This window comes from Nestor notabilis, unplaced genomic scaffold (genome assembly GCF_000696875.1).
Source record: "Nestor notabilis isolate BGI_N333 unplaced genomic scaffold, ASM69687v1 scaffold4715, whole genome shotgun sequence".
Classification (NCBI taxonomy): domain Eukaryota; kingdom Metazoa; phylum Chordata; class Aves; order Psittaciformes; family Psittacidae; genus Nestor; species Nestor notabilis.
Window position 1 is genome coordinate 1 of NW_009928668.1, and position 20834 is coordinate 20834.

The 20834-nt window shown below is 37.8% G+C and overlaps 1 protein-coding gene across 4 annotated transcripts in view; it reads right to left on the reverse strand.

The window, feature by feature from the left end:
* Nucleotides 1-3256: 3256 nt before the first annotated feature.
* The window catches only part of RNF111 (ring finger protein 111), a 33231-nt gene continuing 15653 nt past the window's right edge, over nt 3257-20834 (reverse strand). The window contains exons 5-15 of one of the 4 annotated variants that reach the window (XM_010014606.1): nt 19749-20068; nt 18640-18895; nt 17496-17851; nt 16492-16504; nt 16239-16248; nt 15382-15507; nt 14478-14604; nt 5917-6009; nt 4902-4997; nt 3949-4052; nt 3327-3444 (exon numbers count right to left, since the gene is read on the reverse strand). In XM_010014606.1, the coding sequence (XP_010012908.1) occupies nt 3327-3444; nt 3949-4052; nt 4902-4997; nt 5917-6009; nt 14478-14604; nt 15382-15507; nt 16239-16248; nt 16492-16504; nt 17496-17851; nt 18640-18895; nt 19749-20068 (1619 nt within the window). Of the gene's footprint in view, nt 3445-3948; nt 4077-4901; nt 4998-5916; nt 6010-14477; nt 14605-15381; nt 15508-16238; nt 16249-16491; nt 16505-17495; nt 17852-18639; nt 18896-19748; nt 20069-20834 lie in introns of all 4 variants that reach the window. The other 3 variants (XM_010014607.1, XM_010014609.1, XM_010014608.1) reach the window with 3 other exon arrangements.

The window sequence follows — 20834 nt, forward strand, 5'->3', positions numbered from 1 at the left end:
CTCTGCACTCACTGAACACATGCGCGGCCCCCACGAAGCGCTCGGTTTAAATGCCGCCCATGGCTTCAGGGAGGCACGGCACGCGGCTGAAACAGTCCAGTGGAGAGGTTCCTGAAGCTCAGGACTAGTTCAACTCTGCAGCAGTTGCCTGAACTTACACAGAAGTCTAACGATAATATTCCGCAGTCTCCTCGACCTCACGTTGTACGGGTGCTCACATGCACACGCGTTAGTTTTGGATCCTGCCTAAGGGTAGTGTTGCAGGTGATTCTGTTTTAATCAGCTTGGCACCCCGCAGGTGCCTCCTATCGCGTAACTGCTCTGCATCATGAGCACCGGGAGGTTGGGGGAGCTGCGCTGGATGGGGGGTTGAGAAACCTGGTCCAGGGAAAGGGGATGGAACTGGATGAGCTTCAAGGTCCCTTCCAACCCAAACTATTCGATATTCGAAGGTCAGTAAGAGAGAATTCTTTCCTAGACCATAGTTGTAATAACGTATGCTAGCAAAAGAATCTGCTTACAAAGGCAAAAAAAAAAAAGGCAAAAAGAAAACTTACATAAGAAACAGATTTTGAATGATACCAGTCTAATGTTTTATTTATTGCATACAAAAGGATTTCTTTTGACAATGGAATTTTATATGAAAAGTAATTTGATGCATACTGTTGAGAATCTTATCTTCAAAGTCAAAGATGCTGCAGAAAACTTAAGGCAATGCATCTAAGCATATAAAGCACAGTAAGTGGTGGAAATTCTCAAAATCAAACGCCTATTCTTTTTCCTTCCCTTAAATTATGGTTAAATCACAACTTTCTGGAACAGAAATAGGCTGCAGCTTTATTAGCCCCTGCAATAGCATGTAAGATCAGAACACTGCGATTCCTGACAAATACCTAAGTGTTCAACATCACATTACAATGTTATGCATACATTTAAAAGCAAGACAATATCAGTAGCAGTTTATAAAACAATTCATGGACCACTAAAATACCTCTAGTACCTGGCACCCAGATCAGGTGCATAAAACAGTTCCTAAAAAAGAAAAAAAAATTAAATAATAATTATCCCCCAACCTGTGCTTCTTTGTCCTGTAAGGAAGCCAAAATAGATCTTATCACGTAACCAGGAGTCTCAATTATTTTCTGAGCCCAACTACCCACCCCTTTTCTTTTGTCCTCTGTCTCTGAAATACCTTCTTGGAAACATTTAAAAGTGAGTATCTTCAGACTTAAAGCATCAGTGGTCAACCAACTTCCCTCCTTTTCAACAGTCACTAAAGAACAGGAAAGTCTGTTCAGTCCTTCCAGTTACTTTTATTCATTTTTACCGATGCAGCTTAAACTTCATACTCACTTTCAGTTTCCTACAACCACAATATTGAAGAGCCTTTAGTAAAAAACCATGTCAGGTTTTGAAGCAGTCAAATCATGTGTTGCCTCTCTCCCATATCCCCCATTGTACAAGCACATAGTGGTTTTAAGTTCAGTTTTAGCAATACAACTAAGCTTAAAAATGTCCATTTATCACACATGCTGGAATAAAATTTCTCTTCACTTAAAGCCTCAGTGCCAAAGATGTTAAGTTTATTGCCAGCAATAGACACTGCACTGGCAAATGCTACTCCTAACAGATAAAAAATAAAATAAAAAAGGAAGCAGCTTTAACCAGACAAAAACAGGCATAAAATTAGATAAGGTAATATTTATAAATGGATTAGTTAGTGTAAACATAACAGTTCATCTTCTAGGTTTACTGTAAACCATTTTACACTTGATCTGGTTATGAAAGACAAAGACAAGAGAAACTGAAGGAATTTATTATTCAGTCCACTTACAAAGCAGGTGGCTTAATGCAAGCTTATTGACATGTTCATATATGATCCCCGAGGAACATCTTTTCCAAAGTGACAGTAATACTGTCTCAATGGTTTTACACATTTGCATTTTGCAATGTTGAGCACATTTAAATAAACTATAATCTATTATATGTGAAAGAATGTTGATAAGCAACTCGAATCCTGATGTGGATTTAAAACCTCCTCCAAAGGCGAAACGTTAGTACATTATAACTTAATTCTATATACTATATTATGCAGCAAATCTTAACTATAGAAAATATTTCAATCAGTGATGGACTGTTGGTAATTTATAGAGGGAATCTATGATCAAGGCAAAAACTAGGTAACCACAATTTCTGTCTCAGTTTCTACAGAAATTTACAGGCTTTCAATTTACTAATGAAAAAATAAAACAAGAGACAAGTGGATTTAGCTAACTTTATTAAAACTAATCAAAATCCCAAGACACGCCTGGAACCCTCAGAAGTTCTATGAATGCATGTACATCTGCCTCCCCCCCAAACAAAACCCAAGATGAAAAACACCAAAACAACAAAAAACAAAAACCCTGCAGCTCTAAGTCCTTATTGAATGGTTTCATATTAAAAAAACAAAACAAAACCTCAGTGTGCGCAGATACTTCAACTTAAGTTAGCAGAAGACCAAACAGTTTCTAAGCTCTTTTTCCCATTTCCCTAATAATTCTTTCAATCTGCAAGTATCTACAACCCAGCTAACCGAAATCAACATTTAGTGTTCACTAGAGCTGTTTCACAGCAGCAAATATTTAAGTTAGGGATTCAAATTTCTAGACACAAGAAGAAAATGATAAATACAATCTGAACAGCAGTCTAAATGTTTAATATTGACATTCAAATATATCTGCATTGTGCTGAAATTTCAAAAACTAACACAAAAATCTGATCAGACAAAAACTCTGGTGATGAGTATGCTATATGTATCAGTCAAACTGAATATAGTTCATATTCTGTTCCCAGTATTAAGGATGTTATTTGACTCAGAACTGATATTGTAAATATACAGCAGCCATTTTTTCCTAATTAAGGAATGTCTCAATACATAATATTATCATTTTCTAGATGATCTTTATACATTTAAACTAAAATATATGACCGATTAAATTAAGGAATCCAAGGTTAGTAATGAGTGAAATTATACTTTCAAAGCTTGATACTACGTAAAACAAACCAAAAAAAAAAAAAAAAAAAAAAAAAAAAAAAGACCACACAATTCTACTTCCTAAAGCAGCTAATCTTGCCTGCAAGTTTGGGGTCACAAAGCCCATAATATGTGCAAACAAATGCAATACAAGGAACCATGCAAAAAATACAGTAATGAAAAGAAAAAATGTAAAACCTAAAAAAAGTTTTATAAATACACTGAAACTCAACTGTCTTCTCTTTGGTTGACTGCAGTACCAGGAAGGATAAGGGAGGAAGAGGGAGGACAAGAGTTCTGGAAAGCGGCGTCAACTTTCACTAGGCAGTTGAGCCTCAATGTCCACTCTGCAAATGGGGCACTTCTTGTTAGTAATCAACCACTGATCCACACATACTTGGTGGAAAAGGTGCATACATGGCAGGCGCCTGTCATCAGAACAGAAAAACATTAGTGTTAATAAAGCATTTCCACATCAACATACCTACTGCAAAAAATCCATAGTGTGGGCTTTGCTGTTGAGGTGTCAGGGGTTTTTAGCACATGCATGTTCTTCCCCAAGTTTCACTGGCCTTTCCAGTTGAAACTGGTTTTCTCTAGTACCAAGAAGAAACACATATGGGCAATGAAGTCAAGCATCAGCTAGCTTCTGCTCTATTATACCAATTTAAATCTGCCTTAAGTAGGTTTACTCCAGATAAACTGACAGCCTGATTCATTGAGGGTTCTGAGCTTGGGATCATGTTATGAGACAGGCAGTCAACTTATGGAAGACTGTAAACATAACCGACATTCCACCCAAAGACAATACAAACTGAACAGTGCGTGTTTTCAATTGCAGGGAGTATTGCAGAGTAGTGTACCACACTCAAATATGGTCTCAAACCCAGAATATTATGTTCTGTGATATTATATTCAGTGGTACAATTTACCTGACATCTTCACCTTCCTCCAATATAGACAAACAGATGGTACACTTTTCCTCAGTGTCTTCTTCTGTTCCTTCCTCCCCATCTTGTTTGCAGTGCAGTTTCCTCTGTGAGAACCAATCAGTTGTTACCTTATTAGTAGAGATGACAATATTGACAAACTGAATAAAATCTGTTTTTAGTACATATTCAACACATACTTTTTTGAAAACTTTTCATAATATTTATTCAAATGTATTTGAGCCAAAATTAATCAAGAACAAGCACTTGGAGCAAAATCACAGAACAAATCAGATTTATTTAACTATTGTTAATTACAAAAATCTACTGGACTGATTGTGAATATATTAATTTCATATTGTTGCAACCAATCCTTTTACTTGTTGTCTATGTATAAACATATTAATTTCATTATGTGGATGGGACTCTGCATTACGGTATCATAAACTGCAACTGAGAAACAACTTAGTGTTGCCCAAATTCTGTTCCAGATTCAAAAAACTTCCTAACGTCCCAGTCTTCCTACTGTAATCACAGTAAAGGCTAAAATGATACATACCAAGCAGATAAACATCATGAGCAATTCATTGCAAAAATAAAGTCTCATTTTATTTAATAAGTTATCACTTAAGTCTATGGACGATATAACTATTACAATAATTTCACTGGTCACAGGGCTACTCGTAACTGCCAGAGAAGTTAAGCCTTATTAAACCACTTTTGTTTATCACATTATAGTAGCTCTTTATCTAGGGACCCAATTTAAAATTATCTTTGTGGAAGAGGTGGCATTGTAAGCTTCGCCACGTAAGCTTTGCTTACAGTCCTTGAAACTGCGAGATACAGAAAACATGCACTCCTTGAAGCTGCCCTTTCTGCAGATTTAACCTAACCATAAACATTATTAGACTTTGAAAGAAGTAATACAGATGGGCCACAATTTGAGAAATCCTCACCTTTTTGTATTTATGTGGATATGTGCATCTTTCTATAGTTCCCTGTGTTGCTCCACGATTAACATTGCCTAATCGTTCCTCCAAATGAATCAGCTCCTAAAAAAATCATTAAGGCATAAACAGCGTAAGAACTGCTATTTCAACTACCTTGAGTAAATATTATTCTAACCCATTTGCAGAATGACAAACTCTCAATACCCAACTTATTGAAATGCAGGCAAAGCAAATGAGTATGTCAGGAGGGAAAAGGGATGGGTTTCTGCAGAAAAACCCACACAACGCTGCCTGGTATTTTAAGTTGTACCGAAACACTATTTTACTACTAAAAAAAATAAATCAGAAATTGTTTGTCAGCTAGGAATGGTTAACAATATGTTCACACATACATGTGTATCTAACGAGGAAAATGCAATTAAAATGCACTACGTAAATATTTGCTTTCTAACAGTCATTAAGGCTTAGAAGAAAAACTGTTGCTTAATTTGAAATACAATGATTTATTTTTCTCCAGCAATGAAGTTTATCAGAACCATGAGATGTCACTGAAGATGTTTTCAGTGGACTAGGTCATTAACTCTCTGCATCTGATACCCTTTCTTTTCTCTCCCCCCTGCCCCTTCTTCCCTCAGATTCAATTCCTGCGCTACATAACAAACAGGACAGCACTGTTAAAGTTGCCAAGTTTCACCCTCACTAGGAGGATCCTGGCACAGTTATTTGGAAACATCACCAACTTCTACCTGTGTATCATGTGCATACAACATCCTACTAACTGGGTGGTGGGCAGAGCAAGATGTAGTATCAGTTAATAACCATCTAAGCCTACACTGTCCAGAGTACCTTGTATTGATTACCTTTTATCCCAGTTCACAACAGTGAGGTCATCCTATAAATAAAGGGTATTTTCTTTTATGATTCTTTTATAGCTATATATAGAACTAGCTCTACCACACACCCTCCCCGTATTTCATCATGACACATTTTGACATATATCTAGTTTTATTCTATTACAAACCTCAAAATTGCCCCTGAAAGGGCCTCTGAATGATGTTCCATCCAATCCCGATGAAATGTAACGGATGTGAGGGTAGCCCGCCATGTCTGGTACCTATTCAAACAGCAGACGTTAAGTTAAACCTATTCAGAACAGTTTCAGTATTTTACTGTTCGCTTTGTAAAATTTAAGATCCTTTTGCTTTTATTGAATCACTTGTTATTTATACTCCTCAGCTTGAGCATACAATTCCGACCCACAGTATAGCACACTACCACTCTTAGGTCTCTGAACGTAACTAGAAGTTGAACAGAAGTGAGACAAAATCCTCTGTTACAGTCTCTCCACACCTGCATTACGTATTGCTTGGTCTCACATCCAAAGTCTCAAAATCTCAACCTACTTTGTATAAACCACCATAAATATCTACCTGTTTTTGTAAACAAGACACTTAAAAGCTATGCATGAAGATACAAAAATGACTTGCTGTATAGTCTCAAATACAAGTTTTTGGTATCAGAGAAGCAGCAAGGCTAATACTTAGTCTAGAAGAAGAGCCAATATCCTTATCTTACTGCAAACAACTGAACATCTGCAGACACACTTGAAATTTAGAGACAGATCAAAAAAGTAACACTCAAAACTCACATCTAAATTCACAGGCAACTCTATGTACACTCCATATACAGACATCCACTAACTTCCTTGCATGTTAGGGGAGACAAGCAGTGAACAAATTACCAGTATCCAGTGATACTACAGGCACTTCAAGCACCAGCACTTTCCATACAGGAATCATGCAGAAAGGTAGTTTATAACAAAGGACCACCTCCACAGCAGGGCTTCCATGTTCCACTTTCACCCGGGGAAGATGAGTGAATAAGGGTATTCACTTTTTGTCAGAAACATTTTAATGAACAGGTGAAGAATAAAAAAACCAAACCCCCCAAAATGAGCAGCAGATTGTTTGCTTCATCATTTAGAGTGCGTGATAGGAGTGTACGCAGCAGTTCATCTGGAAATAACGTCAAGCACTTTAGCACTGTCTTCATTTTTGTGCTATCAGCTGGGAATGTCTCTGCTGCTGTATATGACAGCTCAAAATTAATCTCATAAGGCTGTCAACAAGTCAGACATCCCAGATATTACTGAGTCAGGTATTCATGTGTGACTTTTCTTACTTCCAGCTGACACTTCTAAGCTTGACATAAAGGTGTAAAACTGAAATGAGTTGTGAGAAAGCATAAACCTAGACTATGCGAGTTACATAACACACCAGTAAGGTCAAATGCAGTCTGGTAACAAAAAGCTGACATGGATAGAAAAAGATTTCTCTGCCCTAAATAACTTTTTCCAGAAAAGAAAACCATAATCTGATTAAAGCAGTTTACAACACGGTGCTTGTTAAATGATGAGCATGTAGGGCCAATATAAACCGCATACATAAGTATTCGATTTTTACAAACCAGAGTAATAGAGACTGAAGATTTAACTTTCAGAATGTTTGTAGAATCCCAATACAGGGTGTGCCTCTCTCGTAAGCAGCTTAAGCATCTGTTGGTCTGGTACTAATTAAGAGTTGGAGATGGGAAACAAGCAAGACAGGATGACCATAGCAAACTCCAACAATGCATCAATGTAAAGCTCTACTGTTGTTATGCAATATGCAGAATGTATTTACAGAGATTATATACTAACACATGAATTCAGTATGATTGCAAATATAGAATTTTATATCACAACATATGTATATTCACCTAAACATTTCATGTAAGTAACAATCTGTTGGTGTCACAGGTCTTACTGTTTGACAGGATAAACTGTGGCTGTACAAAGGAGAATGCATTAAAAATACAGTATGTAAAAAACACATTGTAAGAAATCAGTCTCAGATAATTGGTGATTTATGATCCATTCTCCGTTTAATTGTGCATTTAAAGAATCAGATCACTCATCCACACTATGAACATACTTCTTGTCCCAGGTTTTTACTATGCATAGACCTGTCTGGCATCATTTGGGAGTTTCCACTGCCTGTGACTACACTGTGAATTGAATGCCTCTGCCCCAGAGGAAAGGAAACTCCTGACAAAACGTAACCCCTGCCTCAGGAGTGATTTTCACTGATTGTTTTTTTGATTCACCAGGATTTTAAAATCTGTTGGAAAACAGTATGTGTCATAGCATGGAAACTGCATCATTACTGGAGCCATGCAGTCACAGGTGTATTGCTGTAATGCAGTAATTATAGTTCCAGTTGCCTCATAGGTTGGAGCTTACCAACTACAATGACATGCACCTGGACAGGTCTCCTATTTGGAACAATTTCTGCTACTAGAGACTATTTAAAAAGCCTACTAAATTTTAACACTTGAAAACCAACCAAGAAGTTCTCAGAGTGCATACCATAATGAACTACTGAACTTTGACAACAGAAGTACTAGGTGGGACAATACCTTTTTATGCTAATAAATGGGCCTTCAAATTATTGTGATGGGGAACAGTGTAACACCTCTGCAAAATCATCTGAACATGTATTATGTGGAGTTTCTTTTACAAAGGAGCTTACATTTCTGGCCAAGTAAAACACTGTATTTTGAAAAGCCCTTTATAAGAAAAGAAGAGTGCTCTTAACACCTGCAGAATAAGCAGCCAACTAACAGCAAGATTATAACTAATTACACTTAAAACTACAAGCTGGAGAAAAGATGGGCAAGATCAATAAGGGCCAACTAGGAACAGTCTAAAATCCTTTTGACAGTTACCATCAAGCTTCAAATGCAAAGAGAAGATTTCAGCTCTCTTGAAACAGCTTCACACACCAACGGAAGTGTGTTTTCAGCAAGTTTTCATATTGAATTTAAGAAAAAAGAAAAAAACCCCAACTTACAGCTAATGAAGAAACTAAAGAGTTACAGGTAATGCCAGTCGGCACCAAGTGCTTGTATATATTCTTTTGGATAGTCAAATTATAACTTATACTTTAAAGCAATATACTCTAGATCTGCAAATTCCAGTACAAGTTTGCCAAGAACTGTTTGTTTCCTGTAGAACAAGTATCTCTTTCTGGTTTTGCACTTCCCACTATCACAAATATTTGCAGCAACTAAAAAATTCAAGGCTAAGTCTGAATCATTTACAACACTAACATTCTGAAATTGCTTGGAAACAGCTAACCTGCAGGAAAGATTTTCTTCTTTTCTATCTTCCACCTTTCCAGGATCTTTTTGCCTTTCAGTTGCCACAGTCAGTGAAGACATTCTTCCATTGTATGGTACTACTTCTCCATCTCAACCTTTTACGCAGTGTTTCAGATTAAGTATGATCTTCATACAAATACTAACAGCTTACCCAGTTAAGTGCCTAGCTTCACATCAATACTCAGAAAGAAGTAACTCTGATCAATTAATATCTTAATAAGCCAAATTCAAACAAGGAAAAATTGCAGCTTTCATAGAGACACCGTGCAAAGAACAAGTAATGTGTGCTTTATAGCTAAAACCTAACTGTATCAGTGTCTGAGTGGAACATAAAATGAGTGCTCTTTAACAGCCTATATTCTACCAAAAAAAACCAAAAACCAAACCCCACAAAATAACCCCAAAACACACACCCAAGCAAACCAGTAGTTCATGTTTATACTAAGGAAAATACTAGCAGCTGTATTACAGAAGTCCATTTTCTTACTTGAAAAATGCAGTTAAAATTTGGTACAGTTAATGAAAGCTTTTTCAAACCTAAAGGTCAGCTTGAACCCCTATAGGTACCACAGATACTTTACAGGAAGTTCATCAGCTATTTCTGTAGGGAACAGCTGCATCTCTTACAGCTGCGATACCTGCATGACTGCACTGAGTGACATTACTCTGAGCAGCACATAATGTACTGGAACCTACTGGCCTGTACCTCCAAATCCCTCCCAGTTTTTACAACTAAGTGCAAAGATGGCCTCAACCACTCGGAGTCATTCAACAGCTAAAGGAACAGAACAGTAAGGCTGTGCGACAGAAGAAAAAGGGGGGCTGCATATGAAGGCTGAATGTATAACACCTAAGAGAGGTTCAGGTACTGTCTTTTCTTTTATGAGCCATAGATCTCCTTCTGCCAGGCAAGCTGCAGTCTAGGTTCACAAATGAATTAAGGCGTCTTCTCAAGGCTTGTATCAACTCTGTAGAGATTTATTACACTATAGCTAGCAAACTGTAAAGTCCAGATAGTTCCCCCCCTCAGAAGTTCACAATCAACAAGACTACTTTAAAAGGCAGGAAAAGCTGGAATCAGGAGGTTGGAACTGCATATCCCAGGAACTTCTTTGATTAACAGGTCACTGAAACAATTTGAGACACATGTAGATAGCCTTCATTATTTAAGATTTTAATTATTAAGAAAACCCCAAACCCCCACAAAAAAAACCCCAGTCAAAATCCCAGCCCAGTTGCAGTTGGTCATTTACTGAAACAAGCATAAAAGTACACTAAGTTTTATATTCCCTTTAAAATTTAGTTATCAGTTTACAGCTGAAGAGATTTTATTTTTCCTCTTAGAAGAGGAGAAGATGGAATGGGGGAGAAATAAGACGTTCTAGTTTTAACCTTCAACCCCCATCCATTAAATGACAAAAAGGAAGGAATCCAATTCATAAAAATAACCCTTTCTTTTAACAGTGCAGATTTTAAATATAAAGCACTGATTTTTTAAGTGTCCTAGTAACAAACTCATATTCAGAGTAAGTTCCTGTTTCAAAGCTGGAATAAATTACAATTTCTAAATTAACGTCTGCAAACTTCTGAAACGTTACAGTAAACATTAATTCTCCATTTTTCTAATACACTCCTATTTTATGAAGCCTGAAAAATGTTAGAAATATTTTCAACTTTGCAGTTATAAAAAGTAATTCTTTTACAGCTGAACAGCATTCTGGTCATTCAGGTAAATAGGTAACATCTGGGAAACAAGACACCAGAGAGCTAGCAGTACAGAGCAGGGGGCCATTTCAAGGCCTCCTCAGGCCAAATTAGGAACACCTTCTGGCCATTTCTTTTTGGACCTTTTCCCTTCCAGATTTCACTACGATCTAGGATGCCTCTTCCCTGAAGCAACAGAAGAAAAGGAATTCTGCTTGGATATCTGTTCCAGCCGTAAGTCAGAATTACAGCTAGTATAGAGCCCATTATGAAAAAGTCATGCTCTTTTTAACATCTATCTCAGCTTATTAAATTATGGAAATTTCCATCCTGTCCACCCAGATGTGATAACTGGTGCTCGGCACTCAGAGACAAAAAGCGTTTCATCTGCAGTGCCAAAAGAGCAGACAAGGTCATTCAGAGTAAACAGATATGGAAGGGGCATCTAACAACAAGCACTCGCAGCAGAAAACAGAGGAACAGACAAAACTCCTGTCTCCTGTGCCTTTCTCGTGTGATGTTTCATTAGTTATGCCATGCACTGATCTCCACTTGATTCTTCCTGAAAATGTGAAAGTTTGCAGGATGGCTATTTGTCCAGAACGGAATCTATCATAAAAATCACTCTGACAGAGATCTTTCCACAGCACTTACAGAGCATTAAAGCCCTAACAACGGGAACAAAGACTACACTGAGTCAGGGTCACCTTTAAAGAAACTGTGTTATATCAAGGAGGGAAGCACCCTAATCCTTGTCACAGATATGAAGGAACCTCTTTTTAATCGCTTTTCATCTTGGACTCCTCCTGAAGCAACATTTAAACAGGAGAAAGTTTCTTCAACCAAGCTAATAAGAAAATTTTGCCTTCCCCACCCTCCATGTGGACTGCCGAAGCTAATGAACACTAATTATCTCCCCCAGCTTTTCTTCAGCATTTTGTCTCCCCAAGGATTAAAATGGCAGTCTACATTCCGGCACTGATTACATGAAGATCAGGTTATCTGCATCCAGTTAAAATCTGAAATTTGATACATCAGAGTACTAGTGTCATTAAAGCTCAAATTGCCCATTATGCCCTTTATGGTCTGGCAGTAGTTTGAATGGGGTTTAGTACTTGAGAACAGACAAAAATGCACACTGCCTATTGGGCAGCGTGCCATTTCAGAAAGTGGATTTGACAATTTTTTTAGCTGAGCTACTGCATGAGTTAACTTTAGAAGACACCTCACTCCACATAAAGAATGGAGAACATCAACATTTGATGATATCCACATCTACTACTAAAGAGCCTTGTAAATTGCTATTTAGTACCCTCTGTATGTATTGAAAGAAGAAAGCACTCCTCTTAACGTTAACCATTTAGCAGAGGGACTCTAATCACAGTTTAGCCTCTCCTCCCCTGCACTTGTTCCTGAAGCTACAATTAAAAAAACCCAGGTGACAGCTGCAATTGATCTACTGCTCTTTAATAAAAACTAAAATGGCACCTTTGCTTAATATCCAGTTAAGTTTGTTAGATGAAAAACTTCATAAACTGCTCTATATTCAGAGTAAATTTTGTTGACAGATCTGATATATTCTCACATACATGCAAACGAAGAAACCTTTGGCTTTCATTATTGCCACAGAAGGGGTAGAATCATCAAAAGGCATTTGTAATGCTTTGAACTCACTGTATATATAAAATCTAGCAGTGCTCTAACCTGCTTCTGGGTTCTTCTAGTTTGTGTATCAGAACACACTTCAAATTAGTCAGACTCAGAACACAACTTCAAAGTTGTACCACTCAGTCTGATCACAGCAAAGTTCAAAACAGATCCCAAACATGTGAGGAAGTGCTGCTCACCGCACTCTATCTACACTGTGAAACACGCTGTCAGTACGGTGTGTACAAAACCTCAAAGTGCAAACAACTTCAGTAACATTTCATCCACAGATTCATGAATTACTGTTACAAGGACTAGATATCCCTACACAAACAAGTTTCTGTAGTGTGAAAACCCCTATTTTGTCTGGCACTTATCAATTAGTAACACCAGTTCCTGAGCAGAAGGGCAAAACTCCCTAAAGTATTTCAGTATTTCAATCACATACTCGGGAAATGCTTCTGAAGATTATCACAGCTTTCTTCCATTCTACTGCTAAGAAGATAAACAGTGGGGTCCCATCTACTTGGTTGTGTAACATTTTAGTTGTAGGAATACCCCTATGAAAGTTGAAATATATTTCCAAGTTTCTCATCACACTGTAATATAAGGATCAGCTGAACAACGAAGTTTCTGGAAACTTCAAAGCAATAGTGGAAATAAATCCCATAATTGCCTCATCAGCCCTGATACAAAATGAGGTAAAACAGGCATATGTTGCTTGCTGCTTCCTAATGCAATTGCTGGTCCTTGAACTATTAAGGAAGGCCCTTTCTCTTTGAGAATCTAAAGCAACTGATATTATCTGTTACAGTACCACACATGAAATAACGGTAGAGAGGCAAGCCTTTTTTTCATCTACTTAAAAACAGACACCTAACTGAAAGGGAATGCAGAAAAATCTTAATTTGAATAGATGATGCACAGGAGGTAAGGTTATGCAGTAAGAAACTTGTTGGCTACATTAATACACCAAATTCTACACTAGAAAGTGTGTGCTTAAGTATGCAAGCTGTGAATCAGTGAATTACCAAACCCTGATGTATCATGGAAGTACTTCAGGATTCTAAGTAGCAAAGAACAAGCAATGTAAGAACAGACTATGAAGCAACAGCTGTTACAGTATTGGCTGTAAATTTACAGTTCCATCCCTAGATGTCAATTCTGGATACTAACAGAGGGATTCTGGATGGGCAAGATATGCAGGTTGATTTTTTAATTACAATTTTAGCATTCATTTACAGATGAGTCCACAATTTTTAGTAATTATCTAGTTTTAAGAAAGTTAAAAAATATGGCTTAGCCACACAGAAACACTGAATATACTCCATTAAACTAACTTTGGGTCTTTGACTTTTCATTAAACAAAATTAAGAATATTCTTAAGTAATGTACAAACATTCTTTGAAACATAATACTCCGTAAAAGTCAGTTATGCTGATTTTCCTTAGTTTTCTACTGTAGATTAAAATAAGTTATGTGTAACATGGGACTAGTTTACCCTCACACTTCCTGCTGCTTAAAATTATATACTTTATCACACAGAATTAGGTTGATGAACACCAAGTATTATTTGAAAACAAACAACTCTAAATGGAACTTCAGCTGTGCTGTATACTGTATATACACTGTAACAAAGCATCAGTGCTAATCCTCATGCACTGGGTGGGAAGTTGGTACCTTTAACAATCCAAAATTCTTTAAAGAAGAACCTCAACTTTAAAAATCAGATGCAGAGGGTCAATGCATTGCAATGCAAGTGACAATTTAACTTAATATGTTTCATTTTACAAGAGCTGAAGTTAGAAATGTTAGTGTCCTATACTGTTTCCTCTTATTTGACAATGAGCCTGTTCTAGCGCCCTGTCTGGGAGCACCACACAAACACTGGAGTATTTTCTTCCTCAGTTGAACTTTTACAGCGATGTATACATGCCCAATTAAATGTAGGAAACCTTAAAGTAATTTTCCTGACAAACAAAATAATTACAATGAGCAATGATCATCATTTTTCATATGCTATCGCCTTACCATTAGAGGAAGAGCCCCTATCTGCAAGTGATGAAGCCGAGGAGGTGCATGGTAGTGGGCCAAGTGAGGATGCAAGGGCCCTGGAGGGTAAGTAGCTGCAGTCACACCAGCTTCAATTCCCAGTTCCCTGTCACATGAACGAAAGTGGCATTACAGTAAAGGTAGATCCTGACTCCTACATACCATTCCACTGCTCTAGAAAGCATACAATACAGCACAGCTACCACAACAGTTTTCCAGAAGGATTTTTTAAAAACTTGTTTAAACATTGCTAAAGAACCATCCTAACGTAACTAGAAGTTGCTTTTTAATCAACTGTGAAGATTTAGTATGATAAATCTGTAGAGACAACTCCACATTTATCATGCCCAGAAATATAATCAGCATGAAGTCTGCTCTGTAGCTCTCGCTGTGGGAACAGCAGCTGTCACACATGCACCTCTTCCCTTATTAAAAACAAAGATATATTTGACCGTAATATCCATATTGTGGAACTTAAATGTAACCTTCATGAGCGGGCCTGATGCAATTTGAATAAGTTCAAAGAGGAGAGAGAATAGTTTGTAACTCAAAACCAAAACTCTATTTTACAAAGAACATAAATGTGCTAATAGTGTTCAGCAACGCTTTACTTGCCTGTTTGAAAATCAGTACTTGAAATAACTAGAGTCAGCAACACTTAATTCCATTTTAAAGGCAATGGATGAACCCCTCTAAAAATAAATTTAGGATATTGAGTACTCAAAACAGTATTTCAAAGCCATTAACAGCCTCATCACATTTTAAATCCCAGGTGCATGCAGCACTTTCTAAAATCACAGCCAGCATTATCAGCACTGTGATCAGCATATTATGGTCTGCTGACCCAAGTCCCCAAGAACTAAAACAGTAGTTGATTACTAACCAGGCAGATCTCTCCGGAGCTTGTCGAGGATGGGAAGACATTGTCTGAGGCACATGAATGTGATGCCCATGACCATAATTGGGATGCATTCTGTGAGGATGTGGAGGAGGCCGCTCATGAGCACGTCTGAACAACATGAAACAGCAAGTAAATTTCACGTACTTGTTAATATTAAGTAAGCAACATCCATAATCAAAACATTACTGACTGAATTACTGGAATGCATTTAAAATTAAAACAAACCCCAAAACCAAAACAAAACCCAAACCCAAAACAAGACTTCCCAAACAGTATTTCAATTTCAACTTTAGATATAAGTTAGAAACTAATTATAGTACAGATCTCATATTCAAAGACACAGCTACTGTGATCTGCCCTTGGCAGACTTCACTACAGAAGGACTGACAAAGTTTGTAGTCCTAACTTCAAACTGCAGGTAGGAAAGCAAAGGCCACATGATAGTCATGTTGAGATTCAGAGTCATTCACACCTATGCTGCAGCTAACTTTCAATAAAACCATGCCAGCAAAAGTAATGAGAGGAAAACTAATCAGAGGACACATGTGCCTCATTGCTCGAGTAATAAGAGCGCACAGGTTTTTCCATGCCAGCTGGTACAAAACTAAAGATTTGAGGGGAAAAAAAAAAATCTTCAAAGAACCTGCTGGCTGACTTCTGTTACTTTTGCCAGTTCCAGAAAGAAATGAATTGGTATTTTTCACTCCATTGCTTTCAATGCAGAAAGTTTTCAGGGTTATTTTTTTTTTTGTTGGGTAGGTTGGTTGTTTGGTTTTTATGTCAATATAGAGACCTGGATTGTGCCAGAAGCAGCACAATGTGTTTGGATTAAGTAACACCTTGAACTACCTGACAGAGTACAACAGACATTTTGTAAATTTACCTGTCTAGAGAAATAAATGTTACTTAACAGCACACTGTTCTAATCACTGTAAACTGACACTTCTCCAGAGAAATCTGCCAAGCTTGTATAAACTATGTTAGAAGTAGCACTAGTTTTCTCCAATGATACAGACCAACATAGGAATAGACCGATCAGCAGAACCTACTCCTAGTCTCACCTTCCTTCAGTTTATCCTCTGTCTAGATAACAATACAGAAAAATCTGGAAGAACATTTTAATAAAAAACCCCACAGAACAACTTCCATAGTTCCATAAAAATTTTATGTCACGTAGAGCAATTTTTCCTAAAATGAGTCTAAAAGAAAGAAATGTGAAATTATTTCTATGAATGTAAGACTCCTAGGCTGCCTATCAGACAATCTTAGTCTAAAGAGGGTGATAAGATTTAAAATAAACAGAGAACCTCTGTGTTCTACAAATGCAGTGCACCTTCACACGCTGCCTTTTGCACATTTCATGGCTGATACCAAGACCATAAGGAAGTTAGAGCTGTTGTACCCACACATGAGACATGACAGTGAGTTGAGGACTGATTTCTGTTCGTACTAGTGTCATGAATCTAGTTTAGCAACAGTGGCATCTCTTAAGCAGTAACACCAAAGCTACATCTCAACATTGGTCACATTCTCATACACATACTATTTAGTCTTTCTTCTAAAGGCACAGAGGCTTAAACCACGACATAAAGCTAGGTAAGTATCTATGGTCAATCTGAATTAAACCTGGTAAACAGTCTCTTATGATAAATTGTTCATTTTGTTTTAAAATGTTCAAAATGTTTATGTAAATTAGTTACATAAAAAGAAACTTAGCAGAATAAACAAGGCAAAACATAATGTCAAGGAGCATTCACATCTGAAAGGAACTCGTGACGTACTTTCCAGGGTGTTCAGCTTGAAAAGGAATTCCTGCCTGTTATCTGGAGGATGAGGAATGGGCAAGGGAAACATAAGCTTCCCTTCTCTTCTATGCTCATTCAAGCCTTACCTGGAGACATTATTCAGAGTTGTAAGGGAACAGCTTCAGTCTTAATGCTCACATGACTGGTGGTATGTAAAGGCACCTCTTACCACGGTTTCATACTAATAGCTCCTAACCATGCAATTAACTGTTTGAGATTCACATGCAACATTTTACAAACCTGAGGGAAACAAATTATATGTTTAGATATTGCTCTGAGTACATTTGTGACATACGTTGGGTGTTGCATCATTCTTCTTCTCTGGACCTCCATCCTCTGGATCACTTCATGAGGATGTAGCCTCTGTGCTGGAGGTGCTGTTGCAGGGATGTGATGGGATATAGGCTGGTGTGTTGCAGGGAGATGCTGTGGTATTGGAGCAGCTGCACTGGCTAAAGGATGAGTTGGTGGTGGAGGTGGAACAGGATGAGAAGATGCATGAGAGGAGATTGAAGGATGGAAAGGATGCACTGGATGAGGGATAACATAATCTACTTGAGGTGGAGGTTGTGGCTGTGGTGGAGGATTTCCATGAGAGTGAGGACATGCAGAAGCTTGATGGTGAAGAGGTCTGGTCAAAGAAGCATCTGCAGTGAAAACATCAGGTGGTTTTAATCTGGTCAGTTGCAGGCTATAACTGAAATTTACTTTAAAAAACTATCTTTACACAAATGCTTCAGTATTATCACACCAGTGTAAACACTGGCAACATGGGAATATGTGCTTATGCAATTTTAAAATAAGGTATTGACAGCAATATACCCTACAAGAAACCCTCACTTTCTGCAGGCAAAAGTATTCTACTTGCCAGTGTCGGTAAAAAGAAAATAATAATAATAATTATAAAAACCCCAAACAAACAACAACCCCCCTGTGTGATGCATGCTGGAAAAGGTATACATGGAGAAAAATATTACTTCAAGTTTTTGGTTTATTTTCAATACCCACCCTGCCCACTGTTCTGCAGAGACATAAAATCCAAACAAAGAAATCACAAACAAATTAGTTGACTTTCTGAGCTTGCTCAAGCAGAATTCACTGGGGGGATGGGCTGGGGTAGGGACCAAGGAAAAGGAAATAAAGAGGCATTGCTAAAATACAAAGGAGATGAAAAATATTTTCATAGTAAACACAGTTGTTGAAGTCTGAATGTTATTACGGTCACTCAGAAGAAAATACTTTACCTTCCCCTTGATACCATTCAAATCCTCTACACTAGCTGAACTGTTTGAATACATTTCTTAATATAAGTTTTGCTAGGCGAGTTCCAAGATCAAAACATGCAGACAGTAAGAGTTTTCCCAGGCTGTCAGGAAGCTGTTTGCATGTTTGCCTGGATCCCCCCACAACATACCCAATACTTATCAGTACTTACAAGGAGAATGCATGTAATGCCTACAGGAAGAGAGCGATGCCTGAGGAGGAGGTTGAGGCTGTGGCTGTGCAACCATACTTGATCCATATCCATCTATTGTTATTGATTGGCTCGGACCAGCACTAGCCTGGTGCCCATAAATTGCAGTTCGAGATGAAGAACCAGGACAGCAGGGGTCAAAAGCAGATGTTCCATGAAAAGCACCGCTTCCATGACTTCTTATAGCGCTGCTGCTTAAATCTACTGGCAATGCCTGCTGTGTAAACAAACCATCCTTTTTCAAGCAATTCTTTAGACATTGAAAACAGTAACCCTCAAACATAATGTGATTAAAAAAAAAACCCAAAACAATCAAAAGCAACTGGGATCCAAATTTTTAAGTTTTAAGGCTCAACTCTGGAACATTCTTTAACTATAGGTAACATTTCTTACTCCTAAGTTCTTGAATCTGGTGAGAGAGACCAAATTCGTTACACCACACTGTGCAGAAAAAACAAACCCCAAAGCCCCATGATGGACAAATCAGTGAGTACATGGCAGCTACATACATTAAAGTATTTGGAAGCAAAACCCCCAGTCTCCAGCGTTTTCAGTTGTGCTAATGTATTACACTTAAAACAGAAACCAGATTGATAGTTCTGCATGTTACAAATTAAGTTTGCACAGTATTGTTCTTAATAATAACTGTCTTGGTTTAGAGCTGTGGTTTTAGTTACTTAAGTCTTAAAACCCAATGTTTTTAGAAGAGCACCTCTTCTACACCTTTTATAAACAGAACATTAGACTTGATTTTATTCTTCTCTTAAAGCACCTGAATCATTTCCATTGCAAAACTGCTATGATCAGCAGAGTATATTTCAAGGTATTTATGTTTAGTTTGCTTCAACAGCCGCTATCATCTTACAGTCATCAAAAGGATGTCATCTGCCAGTGATTACTTGTTGGATTACGACTGTAAAATTTCAGGTTTTGTGTGTCCATATATTATAGCTCAAATTTTCTTTTAGTTCCCTTCTATATGCCTGCTACAGAACAAACATCCTATTCCATTCTCTCATAAATGTAACAACTTGAAATCGCAAAGGGAGAGTCACAAGAATTAAACATGCCTGGTCATGGTAACTGGTGCCAGAACTGCTGCTCGCTCCACAAGGTGCAGGCACTGGAGGTGGCCTTTCAACAGGGCAGCTGGAGTCACTGAATGAAGGAGATAGTGGAACAGCTGGATGAGGGTTGTGGTGGTGGTGATGGTGATGTTGAAAGTGGTGGCCATGCTGCTGAAAGCAGCTTGTATGTGGGTGCCCCAATGCATGATGAGTCTGTGAAGGTCCTCCACAAGGAGAATGCTGAGGGCAGCACGATGGTAACCTTGGCATGGCTGGAGGGCCAGTTTCCAGTGTTGTATTAGATGCAGTTCTTCTAATATCATCTTGAAGATAAAGAAAGTTTGATATCAAAATGAAAGAAATGAGTAAAGCTAATCACTGTAAAACTGTGTCTTAAATAGAAATAAGTATTGTACTTAATGATTAAATAATTGACTGAAAAACAGATCTAGACTAAACCAAAACAAACTGGATACAAAGAAGAAGTTTAAGCCAGTGCCTGCCAAATGAACCAAAACCAAATGGTTCAGGTGGATGTACTCACGGGAACCACTAGTGGACGTGAACTGACACTTGCCTTATTCCACTTATTTAAGCCATGTTATCAGCAGGGAAAAGAGGAAAGATTGCCCTGTGGTTAGTGTGCAGGGACCTCAAATTCTTGTGCAGCTGTGGTCAGCTCAGATTTTCTGTACCTCACCTGACTTGCAGATAGGGGCAGAGCACCCATGTTTCATATATGTGTGAATGCTATGTATATACAGGTCAATACCTATACAAGTCTATATAAATGTGCTTCCAGTGAGGTAATATACAGGGAGGTTCAAGGAATACACATATATCCTTTACTTCATTACAATACACATTACAAAACACCCCTATAACACACTGTAATGGAAGACTTAATTCCCTGTGAATTATATTCTAACTCCTCAGAAAGCAAGGATGTGGTTCATTGGGTATAACCAAATAATTCCTACTGGCAAAAGCAGAAGGCTCCAGCACAACTTCCTTCATCTTTGGGGAGAAATCAGATTCCTGTCCTCTTAACTTATTACTGTTATGTTCAGTAGTTAAAATAGTTCACAT